Source organism: Salvelinus alpinus, chromosome 5 (genome assembly GCF_045679555.1).
Source record: "Salvelinus alpinus chromosome 5, SLU_Salpinus.1, whole genome shotgun sequence".
NCBI lineage: Eukaryota > Metazoa > Chordata > Actinopteri > Salmoniformes > Salmonidae > Salvelinus > Salvelinus alpinus.
Window position 1 is genome coordinate 36848187 of NC_092090.1, and position 23352 is coordinate 36871538.

The 23352-nt window shown below is 42.9% G+C and overlaps 1 protein-coding gene across 3 annotated transcripts in view; it reads left to right on the forward strand.

Moving 5' to 3' along the window:
• Window positions 1–20824, forward strand: part of LOC139576034 (copine-7-like) — a 39354-nt gene extending 18530 nt beyond the window's left edge. For all 3 annotated transcript variants that reach the window (XM_071401637.1, XM_071401638.1, XM_071401639.1), the window contains exons 6-16: window positions 1301–1384; window positions 1480–1569; window positions 1727–1825; window positions 2036–2122; window positions 2827–2886; window positions 3978–4111; window positions 9252–9306; window positions 10602–10653; window positions 10976–11109; window positions 15014–15250; window positions 15874–20824. In XM_071401637.1, the coding sequence (XP_071257738.1) occupies window positions 1301–1384; window positions 1480–1569; window positions 1727–1825; window positions 2036–2122; window positions 2827–2886; window positions 3978–4111; window positions 9252–9306; window positions 10602–10653; window positions 10976–11109; window positions 15014–15250; window positions 15874–16047 (1206 nt within the window). In that variant the 3' untranslated portion in view covers window positions 16048–20824. The remainder of the gene's footprint in view (window positions 1–1300; window positions 1385–1479; window positions 1570–1726; window positions 1826–2035; window positions 2123–2826; window positions 2887–3977; window positions 4112–9251; window positions 9307–10601; window positions 10654–10975; window positions 11110–15013; window positions 15251–15873) is intronic.
• Window positions 20825–23352: the final 2528 nt, after the last annotated feature.

Genomic DNA, 23352 nt, shown 5'->3' on the forward strand with positions numbered 1-23352 from the left:
AGCGGGAGATGGAAAGTGGGAGAGGGGGGGGAGGGGGGCATGGGGGGATGGCCACATGCTCAGGCAGATTAATTGCCAGGCTACTATCTTTGTATGGAATCTGTCCATTCCAATGACTTTGAGGATCCCATTACACTGAGAAATAGTACTCTAATAGACTATGCACATGATCTATACCACACAGGCTATAAATACTGCCTGCTTCACAATGGTGATCAGATTTGATGAGGCACTTTAATATTGTAGTTGATTTACCAGCACAATGGTTGATGGCTCGGACAAAGTACCTTTTCAAAGGTTTACATTTAAACTTCTTGAATGTTTAACCTTTTGTTTTCAAAGTACTCGAGAAGTGAGATACGTAGAAAATATATATAATTGTAGATGGAAAGAGTTGCTGTGACAACCACAGTATGACCAACATGAATCAGGCAATGAAATATCCCCCATTTATTTCCAATACTGTAATGCTGCCTGAAACGCTATCCAAGGTACTGAACAGACTGCTGGAGGACATTATGGAACTTGTAACATTATGGAACTTGTAACATTATGGAACTTGTAACATTATGGAACTTGTAACATTATGGAACTTGTAACATTATGGAACTCAGTAGACCGTGCTGGTCAAAGGTATAGGTAACTTAATTAATGGTGCTGATTATATAAGTGGTGAGAGCTGTTATTGCTGGACAGGGATTAAATGTTGACAGACAAATGCACTTGTAATGCACGTCAGTCCACAGTGACGCCACTGGCAAGGGGTTGCCGTGACAACGATATTGGGGGCTACCTCCCTCTCTTTCCTCCCTGGCTGTCCCTGTGGAGCTGTATCAGGCTAATGCAGCGAGAAATGGGGACATTAAATATCTTGTTTTGTGCCCCCCTCTCACTCTCTCACACACTCGTTCTTTCTCCCTCCATTCCTTTCTCTAACACTCTCACACACATACACTACACAATGTACAGAAATACTGTCTGTTGAGCCCTAAACAATCAATTGACCCAAACAAGCTGTAGTTGCGCTCAGGCTTACCTTGAGACTCAATGTCAAATTACTCTTTCACGCCCTTTTCCTGATTTGATTTGTCACAGCAGTGAACAATACACCACATGCACAGGCAGGGGACAAGCTGTGTCAAATTTAGCACCAGGAGGACCAAGCTAACATGATGACATCTGTGTGTGTGTGTGATTTCAACAACTTGTTTGTTATTTGATTGTCTGAGATAAATGACTGTACATTAATGGCTCAACCAGAATGTGTTTTTTATGTTTGATTGGTTTGTATATTTGGCAGGATCTCTTCAGTAAGTCAGACCCCTTTTTGGAAATATATCGAATCAACGATGATGGGACGGAACAGCTCGTTCACAGAACTGAGGTAATAGACACATTCATTCCTCCTCTCTGTATCTACCTCTCCTTCTCCATGTGTGGTGAAAGTTACTCATGTCTAATGTGCTCTTGCTGTTGCAGGTAATCAAAAACAACCTGAACCCCGTGTGGGAGCCCTTTAAAGTGTCTCTCATCTCTCTGTGTAGCTGTGATGAGGACAGGAAGCTCAAGGTAAGAAACACAGGAAGTCATAGTGTGATGGTTTAACATTGCTGCTGTGGTATTGATTGATGAATGAATGAACGGAACTGGTGAATGAAGTAACTTACTGATGAATGAACAGTCAATATCAGAGGGTTCTGTCTGTCACTGTCTGGTTGTGTCACAGTGCCTAGTCTGGGATTCCGACTCCAGAGGAAAACACGACTTCATCGGAGAGTTTTATGCCACCTTCCGAGAAATGCAGAAAATTGGCGGTGGAAGCAAGGTCAGTCGAAAGGAGAGAGAGTGCTGTCAGTCAATGTTGAATGTTTGATGTGTGTCACTGATGTGTCACTTATCTCTGACAAAGACAGAAATAGATTAAAGAAATGTCGCGCTGCTCTTCTATGTTCTGCAAGTCACACCACAGGTCTGTAGCAGAAGTCACGACTCCTAACTGTGTTTCTGTATGTATTGTCTACCTCTTGTGTTGAAGGTCACATGGGATTGCATGAATCCAAAGTACAAACTGAAGAAAAAGAACTACAAAAACTCTGGGGTGGTCATCCTCAGTGATCTCAAGGTTAGAGCCAGCCGTTACAGCTCAGCAACTCTCCACTATTGAATACATAGAGAATCATCCCTGTCTCTTTGCTATACGGTTCTACTCTCTCAGAACATGTACACATAGTGCTGATAAATTAGTACTGCTCCTTTCAGAAATGCGATTATCCTCAGTTTACTGTCCACCCCCGCTACCCAATTCTGTAAATGACTACATCTGTGGGTGGCTGTCACCGTGTTTTTAGTTCGGAGGTCTTTTAAAAATGAAAAGTTTTTTTAATTGGTATAGTTGTTTTGGTGTCTCTCAGGCCTATTGTTTAGGCAGCCTATCATTTGGATTATTTCATTTGGATTCATTAGTTTACTGCGCCCAGCTCATGTGATTGCTGCTGTGTCTCAGTTGGAATCCTCTGCCACCCCACTGGGTGTGTGATCTCTAACTGGCATGGAGAGAACACACTGCACATCACAGAGCTGCCGCCTTCAGACTAAATCATCACCATTCTCCATGTTCATGCTTACTACATAATACTAGTTTTCTAAACAGTGATTGCTACTGAGTAGTGGTTTAATAATAGTTTTAAAATACATACTTGTTCTTTTGTAAATGGAACAGCCATTGGTTAAAACTGGAACTCATCTAAAAACATTGATGAGTACTCTACCAAGTCCGAACCCCCACCCTCTGGGGTTTAGTTTAAAAGCTTCCTCTCTGTTCTGCAGCTTCACAGAGTGTATTCCTTCCTCGACTACATCATGGGAGGATGCCAAATTCACTTTACAGTAAGTTGAGCAGCCGATGCATGCACTAGCATGTCATCATCACTTAGCAGCATGGTACAACGCTATGCTAACCTTCAAACGTGTACGATCCACTGACTGCCTACACATTCTATACATGTTAATGGTTGCTTGCCTTCATTAAGGTGTTGGAATAGACAATAGGCGTAGTATTTTAACCTGCCTTTGAAATTTAAACCAGTGTTCCATTTCCAGGCTAAGTGCTGTCATCAAGGCCAGTGTTTTGATTAAATGCTACATTCTCTAAGTGTGAAACATTACATTCTGCATTTTTTAATAATTAAACATTACCCTGCTGACTGGCATTTTCCGGTGTGCCCGGATGCTTTTCTCACTGAAGGCTAGCTCCTTAGAAGGAGGCAATAATGAATATTAATTTAGGGGAACTGTTATGTTAGGAGCACTGCTTCATTGTTGCATAGACAGCCTTAGGTATCACTTTCCACAGATTAAGAACACTATAGAAGTCCTTTGATAATGCACTAATGATTAAAAGAATACCTGCAGAATATTTGTATGATAATTTCCCTTGTTGAGAAGCTGCAGTTCTCCCTGTGCCCGTATCTTTAGCACTGCTGACGTCAAATAAGTGAACTATCTATGTCCTTTGTCACTCCTTTTTACATGCCCTCAACGCATCCTGCACATATGTTGGTCGTATAAATTGCTCTGAGAACATCTGCGCAATGACTGGACATAAAAATAGAAATTTTCAGCAATGTTCATTTACGTATCTTAGATATTTATGTTTTCACCATATATTATACAGATTCATTTGCGTAAGCAGTTATGCAATTATGCTTGAGGACATGATTGCGATGATATTACAGTATTTAAGACCTTGTGAGGCCGCTCCCGGGTTGAAATGTCACTCAATGGCGCAGGCTCCAGACACTTACACAATGGAAGTCAATTGATTTGTCATAATCTTCCTCTATAGAAACACAAGTTTGACAGAGCACTGTACAGAATAGCCTGCTTCAACACAACCTGCATGGACAGGTAGACCCTAGGTCTAGTGTTTATGGTGTTTGGTTTGTTTACAGTCTTCTATGAATCTGTCATTGCTCTAGGTGGCCATTGACTTCACAGCCTCCAACGGAGACCCACGGAACAGCTGCTCCCTACACTACATCAACCCGTACCAGCCCAACGAGTATCTGAAGGCTTTGATAGCAGTGGGGGAGATCTGTCAGGACTATGACAGGTTAGTCAGCACCACGCCTCTCTGCCCAGCCTCATCCTGATCTCTATCTGTAGGGCTGCTCTCTGTATGTCTATCAATGGGAAATTTAACTTTTTACATTCCATTTGGTAGATGTCTCATAATGTACCGAGACAGTGGTTCTACTCCATCTAATTCCCAGCTATGAGGAGGTAATGGAAATCGTGGAATGCTGAAATAGAATAGAATTCAGAGGATTCTTTCTACAACTCACTGAAGCATGAGTTGGAAAATGAATGACAGAGTTGAACAATCATTACAATGATAAGGCCTCGATTCAATCAGATCGAGTGATAACTCACGTTGTTTTGCCGGTGTTGAAGGTTTAACTGCGGTATGAGCCCGCAAATCGTTGAGTGGCTGTTCTTGTGTGTTACAAATCACCCCCTTCCTATTATCACTACCGCGTTAGAAGTTCAAAACTGCGATAGAAAGTGTGCATGTTTTCATGTTAATTTGGATGGGGATAGGCTATCAGTCTAATCGAGGTGTAGACAATATAACATCACACGTTCGAGTGTCTGAACTTGTAATGTGACTGCATGAACTTCTAACACGGCTGCATGGGATTTGTCCCATATAAAGTCGGTGTGGTTTTGCTGCATCCAGTGGCAGTGTCCGAGATAAGGTAACGCAAGGAGCCGCTTGTGGATTTGACACCGCCAAAACAAAAAAAACACAGTAATTTTCACTCATTAATTAAATTAAGGTCCACCTGCAATTCTCATGCCCACTGCCAACACTTTCATTAAATCCCTATAGTTCCAGCTTACTAGGAGGAAATTAGAGCAAACAAATTGCCTTTACACAGACATTAGCAATGCATGAGGAGGCCCTGAGGAAATCTCAGAGGAAGTTGCTTGGAGGCAGAATCAGTGTTAGAGATGAGGCTGGTCTGCTTAGATTTACTGCTGCCTCTGCTGTTTCTGCTGCTGTTGTTGGAATGGGCACAAAGCGAAATGGTTCCAAGTGCAGTAGACAGCAGGTCTTGTTCCATTCGTGGTGGCGGATGCAGCATTTCCTCTGTCCTGTGGTGCTCACTGCACCCTGTGATATCCTATTCTGTCTCAGCCTGGCAAACTGCTTGTGCCTGGCGGAGCGGCCAAATCCCCCTCCACGGCTGGCAGGGGATCATTACCCCAATCCAGAGGAGAGGACACCCAACCTGGCGCAGTGGCACAGCAGGATTAGCAGAGGCAGGGAGGGACAGTAGCAGGATGGGCAGAGACAGGGGTAGAGAGAGACAGAGGAAAGGGCAGAGGAGAGGCAACAGCAGAGCCATAGGCAGAAGTGGAGAGATGCCAGAAGAAGGATGCACAGGCCTCTTAAGGGTTTGGGGAGATAATGGTTTCAATGGCTGGGGAGAGTTGGAGAGACAGACTGTATATTTTAATTTGTGTGTGTGGTCACATGACTTTCTGTATACTGTATTTGTTAAGGATATGTCATTGACTGGTTATTATATTATTGTTATACTCCTCATTTATAAATGACTAATTCAATATTTATTCAATATACACCAGGGCTATCGGAGGCAGTCTTGTCAGACACTGGTTAATTCGAAACAAATTATTTCAAATTGGGTCTATTTTAGAGGAAAGATCCTCTTGTCTGTCGGCACAGAGCCAAATGAGGATTTACACTGTGAGTCATGCCAGTGTTGGCTCCTCCTCTTGAATGTGTGGAGAACGTTGGCTGCCTAATTAAAGAATGCAAGAGATAACTCTAGAACAGCAGAAGACCTGTTGGAGAGACACAAACTCCTGGAAAAGAGATGTGTAGGTAGCTAACTCAGTTTGGGTGTCACAAACATGCCTTTAGTTGTTGCGCCTACATTACATATTGTGGGTTATCTCCTCCCACGTCAGGCTGTTATTCAGGTGCACAACGTGGGCATGCAGGCCTCTTGTGGTGAACATCAGGGGATGTGTGATCACATTTACACAGTAGGAGCTGGATTAGGAGCCGGGCACCTTTTGCTCTGTGTGGGAAGTGGCTGGTTCTCCTACTGAGAGGGGAACGGGGCTCAGTGAAGACACCCGCCTGCAAGATCCGCTCTCACACCATGTCACGTGGAAGTGCAAAAGAGGTGCCAACATGGAGCCCAGACATTGGTGCCATCCTCATAAACAGGCCTGTGAACAGCCTCACATTTGGCTCTCCCACTCTTCTTATTGGTGCCACGTTGAAATATGGCTGTCTACCGGGGTGGTAGTCCTCCACAGCATAGCAGTCTGTGAAACATAATTAGTTCTCTACTTGGGACTTATCACTTAGTACAGCCATGTGCTGCTTAAGAAAAGATGTGAGGAAACTAGACACAGAGGCGGACCACTACTCCACACACACTGAACCAACCTGTAGGTTGTGATGTTTCATCCAGGCTCAATTGGAAAAGCCATAAGAATCCTAAAACGTTGAGCACAATCAAAGAGAATATGTATACCACTACACAGAAAGGCTACTTCCCAGATAACGTCTATTTTATCTGGGGAAACCATAGTCAGACTTGAAAGCCACTTCCAGTGGAAGTATTTGTACAGCCTCTTCTCTTGATACTACAGGAGCTTTGGAACATATTGACTGCATTTGCGTCAGAGGAGAAAAGTAAGATAAATCGCTGAGGGAACTTTGAGAAGTTGTTTCAGGTCGATCTCGCCGTTATGTTAAAATGAAAAAGTCTGATGTATTATAATGAGCTTTCTGTTTGGAAAAAACACCACGGACTAGATAGAACAGAAAGATACAAGACAAACAACAACGGCAGTATGTCAAAGATGGCTATTCAAGGCAGCGATATCAGACATCAGTGGTTGAGTAGTTTGAATTGTATTATAGAATTTGAAACTGGCTTTGCCACCGCCGAGCAGAGAGTATGTTGTATGCCCATTTCTCATTCGCCCATTGTGATGGATCTCCCTTGCATTACAGACAATAATTAACAAAACTATCCGCCCAACTTGACCCTGCATGCAGTATATTCACTCATTTGTCATGATTTGCTGTCAGAGAAAATGTGTTTTCGGCACGTTGTGTTGCAGCCAATTTTGTTCTCATACACCTCCATTGCTCCTGCAGGTTATTCCTGTCTTTTCTCCTGGATAGCGCTGTCCTGTGGGATTCATTAAACGCAGGATTAGCCATTGACAGAATCTGCGTAAATCTCCCCATGGAGGGTGGTGGGAGAGAGGAGGTCCACTTTCCCCTCTTTCTTCATCTGAGGATTAAGGAGATTAAGGACCAAAGTGTTGATGGAGGGAACAAAAAGAGAGCATTTCTATAACTCGACTGGGGGCAGAGAGAGAGAAATCACGTCTGCTGCTTTCCTTCATTGATCCAAGATGTTTTACCAGCTCCCTTTTCCCTGGGTTGATAGAAAGGGAAAGGGAAAGGGAAAGGGGATAGCTAGTCAGTTGTGCAATTGAATGCATTCAACTGAAATGTGTCTTCCGCATTTAAACCAACCCCTCTGAATCAGAGAGATGGGGCCTTGAGTTTCTGTGCTTAGAGGGCAGTCTGAGCATCTTCCTCTAATGGACAGATCGGAGTCTGTGTGTCTGTCTGTGTCTGTGTCTGTGCGTGTGTCTGTGCGTGACCTCATGTATTACTAGGCCTGCTAGAGCAAAGGACTATGGTTTTGGGGATGACGTTTCACATGTGTTGTACTGTACATCCACCAAGCCCAATTTGATTTGAAAAAATAAATATAATTTTGATTGGCTTGCTTGTTAGATGCTCCCCTGTCAGTCTTTAGAGAGAAAAGAATGAGCAGCTGTAAGCAAACCGTGAATATCGGGGATGGCAGCAACCTTTGCGCATTTGGAAACCAGTTGCCTTTGTAGTGGCCTTGGTTGTGCGGGCAGCTTCTCTCTTTCTCATGAGAGAGCGGCATCCTGAGAGAGTATACCATCTCCTGAGACAGAGGAAGCCCAATTGAAGATTACTATGTTTAGCACAGAGATGATCATTCTTAATTCCCAAGGGTGGATGATGAGACCAGAAGGGTTTCATCATCTGTTTTTCAATTATTTTTTAAGGTGCTGGAAAACATATCAATCAGCCAGAGATGGGATATTAAAGTTTAGAGTAAAGGGGACCCTTTAGTTGTCTCTAATGAGGGCTTACAGGCAAATCTTCAATTGAATGCTTATTACTTCCTGCTTTAGTGTTCCCAGCCCATGTCATCACTCTCTCCCCTTCCTGCTGCAGTAAATAAATTAAAACAGCTCCTTTCAAATGCTGATGACTGAAACCAAGATGTTATTATGGAGATGTTCATTCAGATTGCCACGGTGCTCGAGAATCCACTTTTTTTCTGCATGAAAGCAGAGACAAAATCATGTATTTAGGCAGTATTACTAATGTGATGGAAAAGAAGCTAACACAGCCCAGCACACATGTTCACAGTGCCATGGATTGGAGAGTGATAGATACACACATTCCCTGTCAGAGAGAGAGAGAGCTGTAACTCACTAATCATTCCATCTCATATTTGAATCCTTTCTTCAACCCTCACTTTTTGCCGTTGCACTAAGAGGACTCGTCTTCTGTTTCTTGTCTCGGCTCGCATACTGCTCAGTGAGCCCCACAGCTCACCGTGTGATCAGATCTACTGTATGTCTAGTGGTATTTCCCAGCAGGCATTGCTTCTGTCCTACTGTGTCTTACACTCTCATTCTCCCCCACAGTTACTGCTTTCATTCCTCTAGTGCAGTGCTCTCCTGCCCTCATGACAAAGAGTAATGCTTTCAATATGGCAGAGCATATAGTACCACATCAGCTCATCATATTAGAATGATACCGATAATGATGTGGGGAATACAGCATTTGTGACCGCACAATTACCACTTGGTGGCGGAGAGTAACAGAATCTTACCCCATAGGTGCAAACTGACAGCGGGAACATAGAAGCAATTCTTAAATTGCCATTTGAGTGTCCTAACTGGTTAAATTGGAAACAAGTCTTAAAAGGAGGGATTTGCAGTGTAGTTTTTCCTGTGTGAAAGAGATAAATTACAGTAATGTTCTCAACAAGTATCTTCTATTTGATCAATGAGAGTGTATTCTCTATTGTAACAGCGACAACAGTATTATTGTATGACTGATTTACTTTACATTTTAGTGACAAAAGATTTTCCGCCTTGGGATTTGGTGCCAGAATTCCACCCAATTATGAGGTGAGTATTATCTTGTTTAGTTGTTATAATATTTCCCCACACTGCTTATTTTCCTCCATCCTCTCTCCTCTTGGTATTTGCCCATGCCCTGAGTCTATATATTGAACGGGCTGATTGCCCTATATCCTGACACCATTCGTCACTCTGTCAAAATCTCACATTTCAAATTCATAATTGAGTTTATTTTTATTCACAAGCCACTTCTCTGGAAATACCAACCTGTCCCCGAGAAAATAACATGTTCTGAGGAATTAGAATAATGGAGCAAGGCTCCTTGGTGTTGATGGCCACTTGTCAGAAGGTTTTAGGAGCGAGAGAGGGGCGTTGTTTTAGCAGATTTGGCATGGAGAACAGAGATCTGGCTGTTGTTTTAACTAGCACCCTGGGGAGAGGGTTTGAAGTGCCGCGCACACACACACACACACACACACCGCTTCCTTCGACACACACACACACACACACACACACACACACACACACACACACACACACACACACACACACACACACACACACACACACACACACACACACACACACACACACACACACACACACACACACACACACACACACACACACACACACACACACACACACACACACACACACACACACACACACACACACACACACACACACACATCGCTTTCAGACACACAGACTGCTTCCAGAGATGGAGAGTCACAGGCACACTGAAGTACTGGCAGGTCAACAGACCGAGAAAAGATCAAATAAGGCTATCAGGATCTGCTTCTGTTCTGTTCTGTGCATTGGCTTATAAATAGTCTTGCCTACTGTAAGTTCTGTAATTATGACTTAAGGACATCTGTCTTGTCAAAGGTATAGAATAGAAAAGGATAGAAAAATGCCACGTCTGAACACTTTCTGTACCCCAGGCTGCTAAAATGCTATAAAACCAAATCTGTAAATTCTGTATTGTTGCTGTCACTTAGAATAGTCCAAGAGCCCAAAGCTGTTGTATTTACCCAAAATAGTAAAAGCTCTCAAAAGGCTGTGTGGCTGTGGCTTTGTTCAATAAGATAACTGGACCACTTTGTATCAGGAACAGGGTCATTCTCATACTCAAAGTAACCTTTATGTGGATTTATGGTCCTATATTTTCATTTATTCCACCCCTACTCCAGACATTCAAAAGATCGTAAAATGTGGACTGAAATAAATGAGTGTCCTTGAAGACCCCAGTTGTATTTTGAATGAGGCATAGGGATTTTGTGTCTACCCTAATTTCCAGTACAACAGTGTCTGACCTTGTTTTATTTCCCAACAAACAGGTGTCCCATGACTTTGCCATCAATTTCAACCCAGAGGACGATGAATGTGAAGGTAACAGAGATGAAGCCTCCTCTGGGTACCTTATACTTCTGAACATCTCAGCAGCTCTGCTCGACCCTCCATCAATCTCTACCGCTGACATTTTACAATGAAACATTTGCATACTGGATAGCATGTGGAGCATGAGAGTGCTTTCCCCGCTCTCAGAATCCATCTTTAATGGACACAGAGCACTACAAATTTACATTTCCAGTAATACTTTGTCCCTTAGTTATTTTGCTCCAGCCCACCCGTCTCCCTCCTTTCCTTCCTCAATGTGCTACTTTAAGGCGTGTACCCACAGTAGAACGTCTGTGTTTGTGTGTGTGATCAGAGATTCAGGGGGTGGTGGAGGCCTACCAGAACTGTCTGCCTAAGATCCAGCTGTATGGCCCCACCAACGTCTCTCCCATCATCAGCAGGATAGCCAAGCTTTCAGCAGGAGAGGAGACCATCAAAGATGCCTCAGTAAGTGTCCCTTTACTGCTGTAATGGAGTGATGTACAGTACAGGCCTGCATGATATGGAGAAAAATATGTATGATGTATGATTGTGTAGAAATTAAAAACATGATAGCGATGTCATTCACTATTAAATGTTTTTGTCTAATTAAGTGATAATGCCCGAGAAGCCGTGTTTGGAGGATATTGGCACGGGTGTTAGTCTCGGGCCTGCAAACGGTGCCAATATATCCGCCAAACACCGTATTTGAGGGAATTATCTATTGACATTTGTTCTACATGTTCATTGTCATGCTGACTGGCAACGTTCTTATCCCCTTATTGCTAGCTAGCCAACTTGGGCTAACAGTCACAAACAGTGCAGCCAGAGTGACATAAGTAGCTGCATTTGTTTATTTAAACTGTTTTCTAGTGACATTTGGATACAGCCATACCAATGAGCCATTTCGCCTGGCATAGAACATTTGCTCTCTCACCAGTACACTGTTTGGAGGAGCTAGCCAATGACACAGCTAGCACAATTACTTCAAACTGAAGCTGGAAAGACAAATGTAAACGATGTACGTGGAGAGTCGGGAAGCAAGTTCAGGGAGTGAATACATTTAATAAATGACAATACAGCGCACCGATATGGAACAGGAACAATGACGACTGGGGAAGAAACCAAAGGGAGTGACATATGTAGGGCAGGTAATCAGGGAGGTGATGGAGTCCAGGTGAGTGTCATTATGCGCAGATGCGCATAAGGCTGGTGACAGGTGTGCGCCATAACGAGCACCCTGGTGACCACAGACAGCAAGGTTTATAAAAATATCTGCTGTTGAAAACCTAAAAGAAATGGGAGATAATGTCTAGATGCTTTTTACAGTGGAGATTAAGTTTATAAATTGTCTGGCTGGGCTGATGAGACAGTGGATTGCGCAGTGAGATGGAACAGTAAATAGGCATTTCATAGCTTTAGCCGGTGGTAACTTGTGAAATAGACACCGGCAGGAACTCGATTTTAACCAATCAGCATCCAGGATTAGACCAACCCATTGTATAAATCTGTTATAATTTATTGAGGTTCTGCATAAGCACCTTTAAAATCTCTCAATGAAACGTGGTAAGGATTGAGTTAACAAGAATGCCCAAGGCCTTTAATATCAATGTTTTCCTACATTAGTTTGCCCTCTGGCTATTCCCAGTACATTTGAAACACTTTTCCATCATTCTGTCCGTTTCTTCTCCTTCGTCCTTGTACTGATCTTCATTTATTATTCAATCATCCCTTCTTCTGATCAGTAAATGAGACCAAAGGATCAATGCAAAAAGAATTCAGGACATGAGTTAAAACTGCAGCCGGGGCACTTTAATCCCTAAGGACTCATGGGGCATCTGAGAGGAGAATACATAGGAATAGGATGATACCCAGTCAGTTAGGAAAGCTAAGGCTAGCTTTTTCAAACAGAAATTTGCTTCCTGTAGCACTAATTCCAAAAAGTTTTGGGACACTGTAAAGTCCATGGAGAATAGAAGCACATCCTCCCAGCTGCCCACTGCACTGAGGCTAGGAAACTCTGTCACCACCGATAAATCTATGATAATCGATCATGTCAATAAGCATTTTTCTACGGCTGGCCATGCTTTCCACCTGGCTACCCATACCCCGGCCAACATCTCAGCACCCCCTGCAGCAACTTGCCCAAGCCCCTCCCCACGCTTCTCCTTCTCCTTCACCCAAATCCAGACAGTTGATGTTCTGAAAGAGCTGCAAAATCTGGATCCCTCCAAATCAGCTGGGGTAGACAATCTGGACCCTCTCTTTCTAAAATGATCAGCCGAAATTGTTGCAACCGCTATTACTAGCCTATTCAACCTCTCTTTCGTATCGTCTGAGATCCCCAAAGATTGGAAATCTGCCAAAGTCATCCCCCTCTTCAAAGGGGGAGACACTCTAGACCCAAACTGTTATAGACCTATATCCATCCTGCCCTGCCTTTCAAAAATCTTCAAAAGCTAAGTTAACAAACAGATCACTGACCATTTAGAATCCCAACGTACCTTCTCCACTATCCAATCTGGTTTCCAAGCTGGTCATGGGTTCACCTCAGACGATATCATGGTCATGGGTGCACCTAAACGATATCATATCCGCCATCGATGAAAGACAGTACTGTGCAGTCGTCTTCATCGACCTGGCCAAGGCTTTCGACTCTGTCAATCACCTCATTTTTATCGGCAGACTCAATAGCCTTGGCTTCTCAAATGACTGCCTCACCTGGTTCACCAACTACTTCTCAGATAGAGTTCAGTGTGTCAAATCGGAGGGCCTGTTGTCCGTGTCTATGGGGGTGCCACAGGGTTCAATTCTCGGACCGACTCTTTTCTCTGTATATATCAATGATGTCGCTCTTGCTGCTGGTGATTCTCTGATCCACCTCTACGCAGACGACACCATTCTGTATAGATCTGGCCCTTCTTTGGACACTGTGCTAACAAACCGCCAAACAAGCTTCAATGCCATACAACACTCCTTCCGTGGCCTCCAACTGCTTTTAAATGCTAGTAAAACTAAGTGCATGCTCTTCAACCGATTGCTGCCCGCACCCTCCCGCCCGACTAGCATCACTACTCTGGACAGATCTGACCTAGAATATGTGGACAACTACAAATACCTAGGTGTCTGGTTAGACTGTAAACTCTCCATCCATATTAAACATCTCCAATCCAAAATCAAATCTAGAATCAGCTTTCTATTTCGCAACAAAGCCTCCTTCACTCACGCCTCCAAACGTACCCTAGTAAAAATGACTATCCTACCGATCCTCGACTTCGGCGATGTCATCTACAAAATAGCTTCCAATACTCTACTCAGCAAACTGGATGCAGTCTATCACAGTGCCATCCATTTTGTTACCAAATCCCCTTATACCACCCACCACTGCGACCCGTATGCTCTAGTCGGCTGGCCCTCGCTACATATTCATCGCCAGACCCACTGGCTCCAGGTCATCTATAAGTCTATGCTAGGTAAAGCCCCGCCTTATCTCAGCTCACTGGTCACCATAGCAACACCCACCCGTAGCACGCGCTCCAGCAGGTATATTTCACTGGTCATCCCCAAAGCCAACACTTACTTTGGCCACCTTTCCTTCCAGTTCTCTGCTGCCAGTGACTGGAACGAATTGCAAAAATCACTGAAGCTGGAGTCTTATATCTCCCTCTCTAACTTTAAGCATCAGCTGTCAAAGCAACTTACCGATCCCTGTACCTGTACACAGCCAATCTGTAAATAGCACACTCAACTTTCTCATCCCCATATTATTACTTACCCTCTTGCTATTTTGCACCAGAGTATCTCTACTTGTACATCATCATCTGCACATCTATCACTCCAGTGTTAATGCTAAATTGTAATTATTTCACCTCTATTGCCTATTTATTTTCTACCTCCCTACTCTTCTACATTTGCACACACTGTACATAGATTTTTAATATTTTTTTTTCTATTGTGTTATTGACTGTACGTTTGTTTGCTTGTAACTCTGTGTTGTTCTTTTTGTCACACTGCTTTGCTTTATCTTGGCCAGGTCGCAGTTGTAAATGAGAACATGTTCTCAACTGCTACCTGGTTAAAAAAAGGTGGGGGAAAAAATAAAATACACTTATAGACCTCATATGTAAAATTCTTAGGCAAATGTAGGATATCTGTAGATGTTGAGGATTTTCTCATTCATATTGATATCCTGCAGGGAGAGAGAGAGGTGTTGATGGGACTAGAGATTAATACATTATTACTTTTCTCAGTGGGAGCAGTCAGATTTCAGAGGATAATGTGTTACACACAGACAAACCAAGGGCACTGAAGTGTGTGGTGACCAAAGGTTAACACGCGACCGCAACCCTCTCCTCTTTCCTCTCACCTCCAGCGTTACCACATCCTGCTGATCCTCACGGACGGCGTGGTGACAGACATGGCAGACACACGCGAGGCCATCGTGCGTGCCTCCTACCAGCCCCTGTCCATCATCATCGTTGGCGTGGGCAATGCAGACTTCACAGACATGCAGATCCTGGACGGGGATGACGGGGTGCTGCGCTCACCCAAAGGAGAGCCCGTCCTCAGAGACATTGTGCAGTTTGTGCCATTCAGAGACTTCAAAACGGTCAGTATAGCCCTCCTTCCCTTCCTCATTCTATGCCTCCATCCCTCCACCTTCCCTACCTCCCTCTACTCTGCTATGCCGCAGTCATATTCCAACCAAGACAAAAGAACAGAGAGGCGCGGGTCTCCAAGGTCTCAGAAACTGCAGTACTTTTTATAATAGCGATGCTGGCGGCCATTAAGTCTCACAGTGTGACCTCCAAAGCCCCTTCAGTAATAGCGTTACCCTCCAATGGGGCTTTGAAGACATGCTAACAGCCAGGCAGCCTCTCCTCTGCTAGCCTTGCCAGTGCTACAGATGGAGGAGCTTCAGAAAACCCTCCTAAGAAAATCATTTTTTGTCACCAGGAAAGAAAATCCATTAATTTAGAAAAGTAATGATGAAAAATGCAAAAAATGCCTTGATGTGATTTGTCTGTGTGCTCCCCAAAGCCCTCTTTCCTTTTGACCGCAGCCCAAACAACGGAAAACACAAATCACTCTTTCCATTCTTCCTTTGTTAGGTTAAAAAACAATTTGCCCGGAGTTTCATTGGATTTAGGTGCCACTGAAAATGATTGCTTTAACCCTTTGGGGTCTTGTGCCAGAACTGTCCAGACTAAAGCTGTGTTCTGTTTTTCACAGGCCTCGCCTGCTGCCTTGGCGAAATGTGTCCTTGCGGAGGTACCCAACCAGGTGGTGGAGTACTACAGTCACAAGGCCATCTGCCCCATGCCGCCCGTCCCATCATGTGACTCTCCCACCTCCCTTGCCAACACCCCTACAGAATCATTGCCAGCAGTGGGGACCACGGCCTGACCACATCTCAGTCCAGCAGAGAGAGAGAGAGAGGATGCAGATTGCTGCTCTGGACCAAGAACCATGGTCATTAATATTAGTGTTGTTATCATTCCTTTTTCATTCGTACAGTGTTCACACACAGACTGGAATCTGAAACCTTTGGATTGTTTTCTCTCTCCGTTCGGATCATGTCAGTCTGCCTGGCTGTGCATCCATCTGCCTGTTCAGCATGATGCTGGAGGATGCATGCAGGTGAATCCCTCCCAGAGTTGATCAACTATGGTCACAGGCTTTCTGTCCCCTTCTGCCCTGATACTGGCACCTCGGCCCTCAGCTGATTTTTTTTATGACCTTCAAGGCTCTCCAAGGCTTCAGTCTGCTTCTCTTCTGTGTTCATTTTGCTCTGCTGTGTCACTCTTAAGTCTTACTGCCCATCACTGGTATTGTCTGAAGAGCCTGTCAACTGAAGGATTGGGGCAGGGGGGGGATCTAAACATATCAAACCACATGAGTCTTTCAATTATGAGGAAAGAGATTTAGGTAACACTTTATTTTACTTTTCCTACATGATGCCTGCACAGAAAAGGTTTGGACACACCTACTCATTCAAGGGTTTTTCTTTATTTTTAACTTTTTTCTACATTGTAGAATAATAGCGGAGACATCAAAACTATGAAATAACACAAGGAATCATGAACTAACCAAAAAAGTGTTAAACAAATCAAATCAAAATATATTTAATATGTTATATTCTTCAAAGTAGCCACCCTTTGCCTTGATGATAGCTTAGCACACTCTTGGCATTATCTCAACCAGCTTCATGAGGTAGTCGCCTGAAATGCATTTCAATTAACAGGTGTGCCTTGTTAATTTGTGGAATTTCTTTCCTTCTTAATGCGTTTGAGTCAATAAGTTGTGTTGTGACAAGGTAGGGGTGGTATACAGGAGATAGCCCTATTTGGTAACAGACCAAGTCCATATTATTACAAGAACAACTCAAATAAGCAATTAGAAATGACATTCCATCATTACTTTAAGACATGAAGGTCAGTCAATCCAGTAAAATTGCAGTCGCAAAAACCATCAAGAGTTAACTGCACTTCAGATTGCAGCCCAAATAAATGCTTCACAGAGTTCAAGTAACAGACATCTCAAAAACCACTGTTCAGAGGAGACTGTGTAAATCAGGCCTTCATGGTCGAATTTCTGCAAAGAAACCACTACTAAAGGACACCAATAAGAAGAAGAAACTTGCTTGGGCAAAGAAACACTAGCAATGGACATCAGACCGGTGGAAAAATGGCATTTGAGATTTTTGGTTCCAACTGCTCTGTATTTGTGAGAAGCAGAGTAGGTGAACAGATGAACAGACTCTGCATGTGTGGTTCCCACCGTGAAGCATGGAGGAGGAGGTGTGATGGTGTGGCGGTGCTTTGCTGGTGACACTGGCAGTGAATTATTTAGTATTCAAGGCAGACTTAACCAGCATGGCGACCACAGCATTCTGCAGCGATATGCCATCCTATCTGTGTTGCGCTTAGGGGAACTATCATTTGTTTTTCGACAGGAGAATGACCCAAAACACACCTCCAGGTTGTGTAAGGGCTATTTGACAAAGGAGAGTGCTGGAGTGCTGCATCAGATGACCTGGCCTCCACAATCACCCGACCTCAACCCAATTGAGATGGTTTGGGATGAGTTGGACCGCAGAGTCAAGGAAAAGCAGCCAACAAGTGCTCAGCATATGTGGAAAATCCTTCAAAAGCATTCCTCATGACAGCAAAGCTGTCATCAAGGCAAAGGGTGGCTACTTTGAAGAATCTAAAATATATTTTGATTTGTTTAATACTTTTTGGGTTACTACATGATTCCATATGTGTTATTTCATTGTTTTGATGTCTTCACTATTATTCTACAATGTAAAAAATAGTAAAAATAAAGAAAAACCCTTGAATGAGTAGGTGTGTCCAAACTTTTGACTGGTACTGTACATGCAAACTTGACATTTTGTAACATGACTCACACTAATATTACGTTACAGTACAACGTTTTAAAGCTTAGTGATTTTTTACAGATTATGCGATGTGACGTACATACATGTTATGTCAATCTTTATAATAACCTTATGCAGGCATGATGGCAGAGCGTTCAAATAAAATGTTACAGAAGTGTATACATGATAAATAAGTCAACAAATATAAACAAATATACGTACAGTGTAAATGAATGATAAAGTTCTACATCAAGATAAATCAGATCTTTATCAACTGTCATGCCCATTACCTCCATATGAAGCAAACCTTAGGGATTTATCTTATTCTCAACCTAACCTATCTGGAGCCTTAGCCAGTTACTTTTCTTAACTGAATTACCCAGGAACATTTTAAATAGGGCTCTTCATGGTGTTTGTATCACAAGGCTGTACGATATTGTAGGTCTTTCAAAAGAATTCTTATTCCAATGAGATAACCCTGCATCTCATTACTCATGTGAACGACCTCACTGCACTGTCTAGTAAAGAATCTAAATAGGGTGGAATGTATATGATTTCTATTGTTTGACGAGTGCAAATGTCACAGGAGTACACTTTGACATTAATGAGAGAAGACCAGAGAGTGGGATCATGGCCTTGTATTCATTTTGACTTGTTTGGATGAGATGCTGCTGACTTATGGTAAGCAGCTTTACATGCACATCCCTCCATGATTGATATGTACTGTAACCATTTTCTTCCCTTTAGGAACTATTTTGTTCTCTCTGTTGACACTTTGACTTGTTGATTGCATAAATCATGGGTAAGAAGTCTTGCACGTAGTTCCATAAACTTCTTCTGCTAAACATTCTACTGACGTAGTTTAGGTGCATCAGGTATCCACGTCAGATATGATGCAAACAGAGGTAACCTGAATCACTGAAATCGTATTATTTTGTCTGCCCATATTTTTACATACACTAAGAATAACACCTAAAAACAGGTTGCATTCAGTATAAAGATTGCAAATGTTTGCTCATAATGGAGAAATACCATGAAGATTACATCACAGTTGTCTGGGATATTGTAAAACTAGCCCTAATCCTCATCAGTACATTTCTCTGGACTGTGACAACCACATGCAGGCTGGGATTCAATTGAACCCGCCATAGATGGTCAATTAGCATAATATGGGTTTCTAGATTTTGATGCCAGTCCGTGCCATTGCCTCTGTCTCCTTTGTTGATGCGACTTTGTAATTATCAAGTTCACTTTGGCTTCTCCCTCAATACTTGCATCTCTCCCAGATGGCCCATGTGCTCTTATGTACATAACCGTGGCTAAACTCCCCCGGTACAGTGCTCCTGTGTGCTGTGCTCTGAGCTCCTTTGAAGAACAGTGAGTGTGTATCTGTCACTAAGGACCACAAGCTTCGGCCTATTGATTCAGGACGCCCAGATCTGGAGTCCTCCTTGATCAGCTGAATGTAAATAACCCTGGGTGGACTTTCATCTACACACTGGCGCTCTGCAGTGTGACGTGTAGGATGGGGAAATGGATGTAGAACATTTGCCAATTTTCTGTTGGACTGAGTTCTGACATCAATGGTAATATATTGAAGTACTTTATATTTATTAAATTAATGATTTGTTTGTTTTTGTTTGGATATCTATTATGTGTTTGTTTGAATATGATGACACCATTTCTCAAGATGGCACACTGCCATGGATTTATTCATCACATGGATGGATATCTCATTTTTAGGATTACTGTTGTGCAATGGCAGGAAACCTTATCTATCAGATCTATATTGAGAAATGTATGAATCATTGGCAAGATGATGGGGTACACTGTTATCCGTTACAGCCCCTTGGTCCATATCTTTATTGCACAAGCTAAAACAGTGTGCATTTTCATAAAACTGGCTTGTGCGCAGCCCAACATATGCGCACACTAAGACCATACGTTCATTACACACTCCGAGCAACAGCAAGTGATATCATGCTGATATGAATCAGTATTCCTGTTCCTGAAGGGGAACGGGATTTGAATATCATATGCTCAAGTCACAAGTATCAGCACCTTTCTGATGTTTCTTTGCTGTGCTGTACTGTTGTTCCCACCCTGGACAACATGGTCCTGGACAACATGGCTCATTATGTAATGTTGCCCTCAGGCACAAGCCAAAGCACTCTCCATCAACTCAAATCAACCTTTGCTTAGTTCATTTTCAGAATAAACCCTTTAGACCAAATGCAGTTAGTTGCAGGTATTTCTAACCCTGATGCATACTGTGTCTAGCAGTATTGATTTCGATGGTGGATGTCTCCTTTAAAATATTTATGCAGGGAGAATGACTGTTTTTAAATGAGCACTGCAAAGAGTGCATAATCTGAGGTATTTATTTTACATTCACCACTGACAAACATGGGCTTTAAACACTACTGTACTATGGGTGGAAGGTAATAGAGGCTAGTCTATTGCCCTGCTGTGTATTCCCTAAACTACTGGATGATTTTGAGGTCATAGATATATTTTATTTCGAAAAAGAGAATTCATTGCATGCTTACTTCTGTTGTTAAGATGTGTTGTACATTCCTTTGGAGTACGATATGCTGATAGGCAAGCCTGCATTTGCACAAACGTCTGTTCATGTTGTGGATGCTCTCTTTATCTTGCATTTAGGCCAATAAATCCAGTCAACTGCATGATAGTGTCTGTGATGTCTCATCCTTGTGAAAAAAAAGTGGAAATATTCGCCTCTATTCTTCTTCCATGGTTTTTAAGTGGAAAAACGAAATAAAGATTTAGTACTTATTGCCATTTGATTTGATCGTTATTCTCTCATTCGATTCAGGTTATCAGGTTGTGGGAAATTACAGCATATCTTTTGGGGGTAGTAAGACAATATTGGATAATATGTTGCTACAATAGGAATTTATCACAGATTTCTATTACATTGGGCCCTGTGAGTCCCACATCTGACTCAAAGCACTTACTGATGCCTTTAAACCACCAGAGAGATGGAGTGACATCCCCTGTTCATTTTCTGTGACCTATAACATGTTTTTTGCCTTGTGGTTCAATTTAAATGGGAAAGAGGAATACAATTGAGAGAGGAATGCAGCAGTCTTTTGAGAGACGCAATCTCTGCTATCGTATGATTTCCCCGGTGTGGCGGAAGCTTTGGACGGGATACTCCATGCACACGCTCACCGTGGCCGGGTCAGCGAGGATGAGGCTGTATAGCGTCAGTACATGTAATGGGGGTGAATACTGCTCCTTCAGACAGTTCCTTTCATTCAACGGCTATTGTGCGAGAGCGCTGCATAGCGGCTGTTTCCATGGTGACAGGGATTTGTGCGAATACCTATGTTTGGAGAAAACCAGGGACAGAGATGGGGGGGGGAGTGGTTGAGGGCTCGGTGCGGAATAGAGTGAAGTTTTCCTTTAAATACTTTTTTTTTTTAAACAGAAGCCTTGACTGACTGTTGTTCAGTGCCCTCACAAGGCCAGATAGAATCCGCAAGCCACCCCAGCTGAGCTCTATGCTCGAGGCTAAGGCTTTGCTGGCTAAAGATGCTTCTTGAAGTCTTACTGTAAAAACCCTGCTCCTTCCATCACATGGTTGTAAAGAAGTTGATTTTTAAACCTCACAACGGCAGGGCAAAGTGGTGGTAACATTGATGAAACATAATGTTGGGGTTGAAGTTATATCCTGGAAAACTGATATCCCACAATCCTGATGCTGCTCTGCCCACCATTTGAGGGGTATTGGATTCCTCCAGCAAGCATGGCTGTAGGGAAGAGTGGGGTGAGTTGAGCAATTTTTTATATTCTGCATCACTCCGTCAAGGGAAATATAATATTCTTTCCCACAAAGATATATAAATATATTTCATGATCTTGTGTTCCTATTCAGAAAGTATTCAGACCCCTTGATATTTTCCACATTTTGTTACGTTACAACCTTTTTTCCCCTCATCAAACTACACACAAAAACAAAACAATTGACCGTGGCAGCTCTAGCAGGGCAGAAATTTGACGAACTGACTTGTTGGAAAGGAAATCCTATGACGGTGCCACGTTGAAAGTCACTGAGTGTATGGGGTAAGTTGAGCCGCCTACCTAACAAACACTTGGTTCTTTTTTTAAACACTTTTAACATTACCTCATATCTCAGTGATAATGCCTTGCATTACACCTGTAAGAAAACACTTCAATTTCTTCAACTTGCCATTGGCTCAACCATTGGCTCAACCATTGGCTCAACTTACACCAAGGCAAACAATTTGACTATATTAGCTCAGACAGCTACTAGGATGCACTTTCATGTTTTTTTATTTATTTTTATTTCACCTTTATTTAACCAGGTAGGCTAGTTGAGAACAAGTTCTCATTTGCAACTGCGACCTGGCCAAGATAAAGCATAGCAGTGTGAACAGACAACACAGAGTTACACATGGAGTAAACAATAAACAAGTCAATAACATGGTAGAAAAAAAGAGAATCTATATACAATGTGTGCAAAAGGCATGAGGTAGGCAATAAATCGAATAATTACAATTTAGCAGATTAACACTGGAGTGATAAATCATCAGATGATCATGTGCAAGAAGAGATACTGGTGTGCAAAAGAGCAGAAAAGTAAATAAATAAAAGCAGTATGGGGGGTGAGGTAGGTAAATTGGGTGGGTAGTTTACAGATGGACTATGTACAGCTGCAGCGATCGGTTAGCTGCTCGGATAGCAGATTTTTAAAGTTGTTGAGGGAGATAAAAGTCTCCAACTTCAGAGATTTTTGCAATTCGTTCCAGTCGCAGGCAGCAGAGAACTGGAAGGAAAGGCGTCCAAATGAGGTTTTGGCTTTAGGGATGATCAGTGAGATACACCTGCTGGAGCGCGTGTTGCGGGTGGGTGTAGCCATCGTGACCAGTGAACTGAGATAAGGCGGCACTTTACCTAGCATAGCCTTGTAGATGACCTGGAGCCAGTGGGTCTGACGACGAACATGTAGCGAGGGCCAGCCGACTAGGGCATACAGGTCGCAGTGGTGGGTCGTATAAGGTGCTTTAGTAACAAAACGAATGGCACTGTGATAAACTGCATCCAGTTTGCTGAGTAGAGTATTGGAAGCTATTTTGTAGATGACATCGCCGAAGTCGAGGATCGGTAGGATAGTCAGTTTTACTAGGGTAAGTTTGGCGGCGTGAGTGAAGGAGGCTTTGTTGCGGAATAGAAAGCCGATTCTTGCTTTGATTTTGGATTGGAGATGTTTGATATGAGTCTGGAAGGAGAGTTTGCAGTCTAGCCAGACACCTAGGTACTTATAGATGTCCACATATTCTAGG